Source organism: Nestor notabilis, unplaced genomic scaffold, assembly GCF_000696875.1.
Source record: "Nestor notabilis isolate BGI_N333 unplaced genomic scaffold, ASM69687v1 scaffold4141, whole genome shotgun sequence".
NCBI classification, from domain to species: domain Eukaryota; kingdom Metazoa; phylum Chordata; class Aves; order Psittaciformes; family Psittacidae; genus Nestor; species Nestor notabilis.
Genome location: NW_009914085.1, coordinates 5,347 through 10,827, shown reverse-complemented (window position 1 = coordinate 10,827; position 5,481 = coordinate 5,347). Strand labels below are relative to the sequence as shown.

General features: G+C 40.5%; 1 protein-coding gene across 1 annotated transcript in view; it reads left to right on the top strand.

Annotated features, from left to right (window-relative positions):
- Positions 1–4,380, top strand: part of PRKAG2 (protein kinase, AMP-activated, gamma 2 non-catalytic subunit) — a gene marked incomplete at its 5' end in the record, with an annotated part of 12,420 nt that extends 8,040 nt beyond the window's left edge. The window contains 2 exons of the mRNA XM_010023470.1: positions 688–781; positions 3,274–4,380. Of these exons, the coding sequence (XP_010021772.1) occupies positions 688–781; positions 3,274–3,305 (126 nt within the window). The remainder of the gene's footprint in view (positions 1–687; positions 782–3,273) is intronic.
- Positions 4,381–5,481: the final 1,101 nt, after the last annotated feature.

Below are 5,481 nucleotides of genomic sequence, written 5' to 3'. Positions count from 1 at the left end.
CCCTACAGCTAGGACAAAAGTTTTCTAGTATAAAGTGTTTCACAGAATAGGTTTGTAAGGATTAAGATCACTGTTTGAAAATACAGACTTAGTGTTGATAAACCTTTCTTCTGTGTTTATTAACTCTACAGTGAACTTGCACAGATAAGCTGAATCATTTTTTTCTGTCTTAAACCCTTCCAGTTGTGTAGCCCTACAAGAAAATTAAGCTAAACCAACTTAGACATGTCAAGATACAACACATTTTAGTGCTGTGCCACTCTCTCTGAGGAAGTACTTTTTCAGAAGAAAGCCTCATTTTATTCCTGTATCTTACTTTTTGAGATCACAGGCTGAGTTGGGCAGAGCCTCTAAATTGGGGAAAAGTGTTTGCTGTGAGTGCCAATTTTTGAGAGCAGAAGTATTTTAAAGACCTACATTTTGGCTTTCCTGTCACTTCAAATCTGATTTTGTTGCCATGTCAGATAGCTGCGTGCTTTTAAAACATGCACTAGTTTTCATTTATGTAGGGCAAGCTTGTTTGTATTGCTGGGTGAGATTGGTATTGCTAACATTTTTGAACCACTTTTTTTCTACTTATCTTCATACTGCATTACTTTAAGATTTATTGTTGTTGTTGTTTTTCTTTGCTTTAGTTGTTAGTTTAAATCAGGCAAATACCTCTCAAAATATTTTCCCTGCTGGCAGGTTCATCGTTTGGTGGTAGTGAATGAAGCAGATAGCATTGTGGGTATCATCTCCCTTTCTGACATTCTACAAGCTTTGGTACTCACACCTGCAGGTATGAATGTTGCCTTCTGACCTTTGCCATAAGTCATCCGGTAGCGTGTGCACCCTGCTTGTTTTAATGTATTTGACAATAACAAACTTCCAATTCTCAACTTTATATCTGTTTAGATCATAGCTCTTAAATACAGTATTTATCTCTCTTCAGAAAAAAGCTGACAAAATAGTAACTGTCAGCCTTTTGTTCACTGCAGAATGCATATAGAAGCTTCATGAACATCATTACTGTTCACATAGCTTTTTAGGAAAAAAGCCTTAACATTTTAACAGGAAAAACGGGATGAGGTTGAATGTTGTATGTTGTAGACAACATCTACAACAGGGTGCCTTCCCCATCTTCCTGAATTTCTGCACTCTGGCCAAGTGCTTCTAGTGTGGACAGAGCTGTGCTTTCCACTAGCTCTGCAAACCCGCCTTCTCAGAGCCCTGCAGTTGGCCAGCTATGCTGTGGGGTTTGGTTGGCACAGCTGTGTCGGGAATGGCACCCCAGGCCACCAGAATTGTTCCAGTAGAAAGCTCTAGTGTATTGCTAACCACGATCAGGTTCATTTTAACAAGAGTCCCAACAATGGGTTTATTTCTTCTATTTGGTTGGTTGAGGGGGGTTGGTTTGGGGTTGGGTTTGGATTTTTTTTTTTTCCTTTCAAGTCTTATCCAAGTTACTAACCTGCTTGATGTTCCTGACTGTAACTTAACTGAGACCACATAAATGGCTTCAGTGTCACAACTAAAGCAAAGCCCTCTTTTTGGCTTTGTGAAGACAAAAATTATGTCTTTAGGATAACGGTTTTTTGCCACAGAAAAAAAACAAACCCAAACTCAAAGCAAATGGAGCTGGGTACATACTTCAGAAGAAGTCTAAATGTGATCTTAACTGGGACCTCTTACTTGCACTGATAGATAACATGATAATGTAAAAGTGTTTCTCCTCTGTAGATTTAAGAAAAGTTAATGCAGCTTTTTGAAATAGTAAGATTCCTCCCCTGAAAGAAAGTGATCAGTGATACTGCCAAAGGTATTATGTCAGTGCATCTGATTCCTTTTAATGACCTGGAAGAGCAGGAAACCCAGCTTTCTGTGAAAGGTACGGATCAGATTAAGAAATCAGCCCAAAGGCCTGCGTCAAATGGGCTCATTGCCTAGAAAGATAATGGAGGGGTGTGTGTCCCTCCTAAGAGAGAGGTGTAAAGAAGGGCAGACTGTGCCTCTCCAGATGGAGGTAGTTTGCCTCATGACTAGAGGGTAGGAGGATCCAAGGAGAGTAGAACATCACTGTTAATGGAGCAGAGTTTAGACAGAAAAGATAAATTTGGACACTGAAAAACCAAGAGCTTTGTTATACTGTAATTACAGTGACACTTAAGTTGCAACTCCATGAGCTGATATAACAGTGCTCTGTTATTAAAATGGGTAGTTCCTGCTCCCATTCTCTGGGCCATGGGCTTCTGGCATTTAGTGTGTGGCAGCACCCACACTCACGAGATCCCTCTGTGTGAGCTGCTTTAAATCATTGATCTAGCAGGCAACTGAGCCAACAAAAAAACCTGTTTGGCACACTAAAGTGGCTCACAGATGAATTTAGTACTGAGTACAGGGATTAGAGCAATAGAGGGGCAGGATTATGCCACTGGAAAAGCTACAGTGAGGGAAGGCATCTTTAGGAAGAGTTGGGCATTAGATTGCAGTTCCACGGGCAATTTAGGTTGGAATTTGTCTCATGAAGTAAGGGTGAGGTTGTTTGTGGTGTAGATCTACTTTGTAAAATCTGGAGTATTGAAGCTGGGGGGAGTATCAGTTGTGATGTAAAACCTGGATGTATTTAACAAGTATCTCAGTGTTTGATTATACAAGCAGTAACTCCAGGTTGCTGGCAAGAGGTCCTTGCTCTCTAGAGTTGGATACTCAAGCCAAACTTGCAGTACGGTTCAGTCGCTGCTCAGCATGTGGCTGGTTTGAGTACTTGGAGAAGAAGCAAGGTGCTGTGCTCTGAACAGGTCTCTCGGATCCCTGCTGTAAGCAGAATCTGCCTCTGAGCCAAGAAAAATGGGTCCATCAACACAGTGTAGTTAAACTGAATTCTTAAATAGCTTGTTCTCAAGCAGGACTTGAATTTTTGAGGCTATTATGAAGATTAAGCTTGGCTTCTAAGCTGATGGACAGGTCTGGGCTGTGGCTTTTTGGTTGGAGGTTTTTTAAATACATTCTTATGCTGGGGAGAATCCTCCAAGCCACTATTAGTAACTACCCAGAAGTTACTTAGACTTGCCAGTGAAGTTAGATGCAATAATGGTCTTGATGCCTTCCTCACTGTGTTTTACATTAGCATTTAGCAATCCTGCAGTATCTTATTTATGAATGGTATCCAGTACGAAGATTCTGGTGCTGTGGTTGGGCAAAACTCCAGCATTCAGAACAAGCAGTGCTTTTCCAGAAGCCAAGTGCTGTGTGCATAAGGAAATCACACGTGCTTTCCTCTTCTGTTAACAGGTGCCAAACAAAAGGAGCCTGAAAGTGAATGACTGCCGCGAATGTACGCACATTTGTAGGAGAACTTGAACAAAGTTTCTGGGTCAAGTTTGTCTCAAGAACAGTGACTGCAATAGAACAGAGCAAGATGGTTGAGAATGTGTATTGGGACTTAGTGATGGATGATGAGTCTATTCCCCCCAGTGATGTCGCAAAAAAAGCAGCATGACAAAAGCTTATGTTACAATGTAGGCTTGTATTTCAAAACGTCTTCAAAACATTTGCTGGAAGACTTCACATGATGTCCTTCATTAAAATGCACTGTATTCTGAAACTTTTTCATTTTGTATTTGACAGAAGTCACTGGTCAGCAATGGATATATGTGACATAAGGCAAGTGTATGGCATATTCATATCATAGTGCCTTATGTCAAAATACAGCAATATGTCATCACTGTTGCCCATCACTGTCAAAGGAAGTATTGTGCTAAACGAGACACTGTATTTGAATGTGAAAGTCTTTAAACCTAAAACCAAATCAGTTTCAGTTCTCATTAGATTTGTCATAAAAGCTGTAATTTGAATATCGGTAGACTTCTTTCAAACTTAAATGACAGTTTTGTGTTAAATGTTGCATTCTGAACCGAGATGTAAAACAAGACTGATTTTAAAAACGGCTTTATTTATTTTTACTTTCATGACAATTTTTTACACATCTTTGGTGGATAGCTAAAATTTCACCATATCCATTAATAAACTGTTGATTGTTATACAAACAAGCAGTAGATCTTCTCATTATTTAAAACCTTGGAGTTGCAGAAGCTGTGGCCTGTTGATCAGTCTGTATTACTTGAGCTCAAGATCTCAGAAGCATGGATCCACAGTGCTCCGTACTATAACACACAGGCACCGTGGAGGAAACGAGGTGCCACAGAACAAGATTTTCATCTGTATTAAAGTGTAAAACCATGTTTGTACACAAAAACTTTTTATCGTGTATGATTTGTACAGAAACAGCGGAGCGAGGAAAGCTGTGGGTATTTGCTCCTGTGTAAATGTACTGTAAAGTTTGAGACTTTTATAACTGTAGGTCCTTGTAGATAGAAGAAATTAAACGCTACCACATCAGATCAACTTTAGCGGTTCTTGTAGAGTTCTTTTGCATGTATAAATAAATGTACGTGCATTTTCATTAGTGCAAACTAGGGATGGAGACATTCTTACTTTCCTTCGACTTCAAAAGTGGCTTGTGCTAATGGAGTAATGCAGGTGGTACAGCTTTTTTCTGTGTTTCCAGCTTAGATACTGCACTGCAATAACACAGTAAATCAATCCGTTCTCTTTCCATTGATAAGCCTTGAGCTGAAAGGTTAGCAGTTTTTGGTTTGCTTAGGAAATGTGAGGGTTTTCAGAGTCATGAAAAACACTTCCTTCAGAACTTTTACCCCTTTCTATGAGAATTTAAATTTGAACTAGATGTGTGGGAAACTTCATTCTTACTGGCATCTTTCATGTATGAAAACATTCCTGTAGTACATAATGGAGGCTGTTCTCGGACTTTCTCTCTCTTACTCTCTGAAGAACACTGTCATGTCTCTTCCAGCACCTCTTCTGACCAGGTAAATATTGACGCTGTTCCCTGCAGTTTCAGATGGTGTTGAATTGAAATAGCCGGGTTGGCCTGACAGTAGTGACCTTCAGCTCTGGTGCCGATTGCTGCCATCAGAGATGACATCAGCACAGCTCTGATTATCTCTGGGGAGATGGAGTGACAGAAACTAAAAATAGTTGCTTTTGTTCTTCGGGGCGGGGGGGGGTGGTGTATAATTTGTGGTAGAGGAGAATTTTTGCGTGGAGAGGAAGTGGTCAGCACAGGCCACGAGAGCTGCAGCTTTGAGCAGGTGCAGGTATTACTCCAGTACCTCCATGGGAGCCTGCTATAGGAGATGGCATACTAGGGAGCTGCCTAAATGCATCGTGAGATCTCTCCACCTGGCACTAGTCTGCATGAGCATATTCTCCAGCCCTATATTCAAGGTATTTTTTGAAGATAAGGGTTAAACCACTGATAAGTACTTTTTTATATGCTTTGTTTTCTAGCACAAAGTCTTTTGGCCCTGTTCCACACAGACAGCTTTGGGTCTGTCTGCATAAATGAGCATGCAGCAAGACAGAATGAATTGGCAGTTTACGAACAACCATGTACAGACCTCCTATTTTAACATGTTA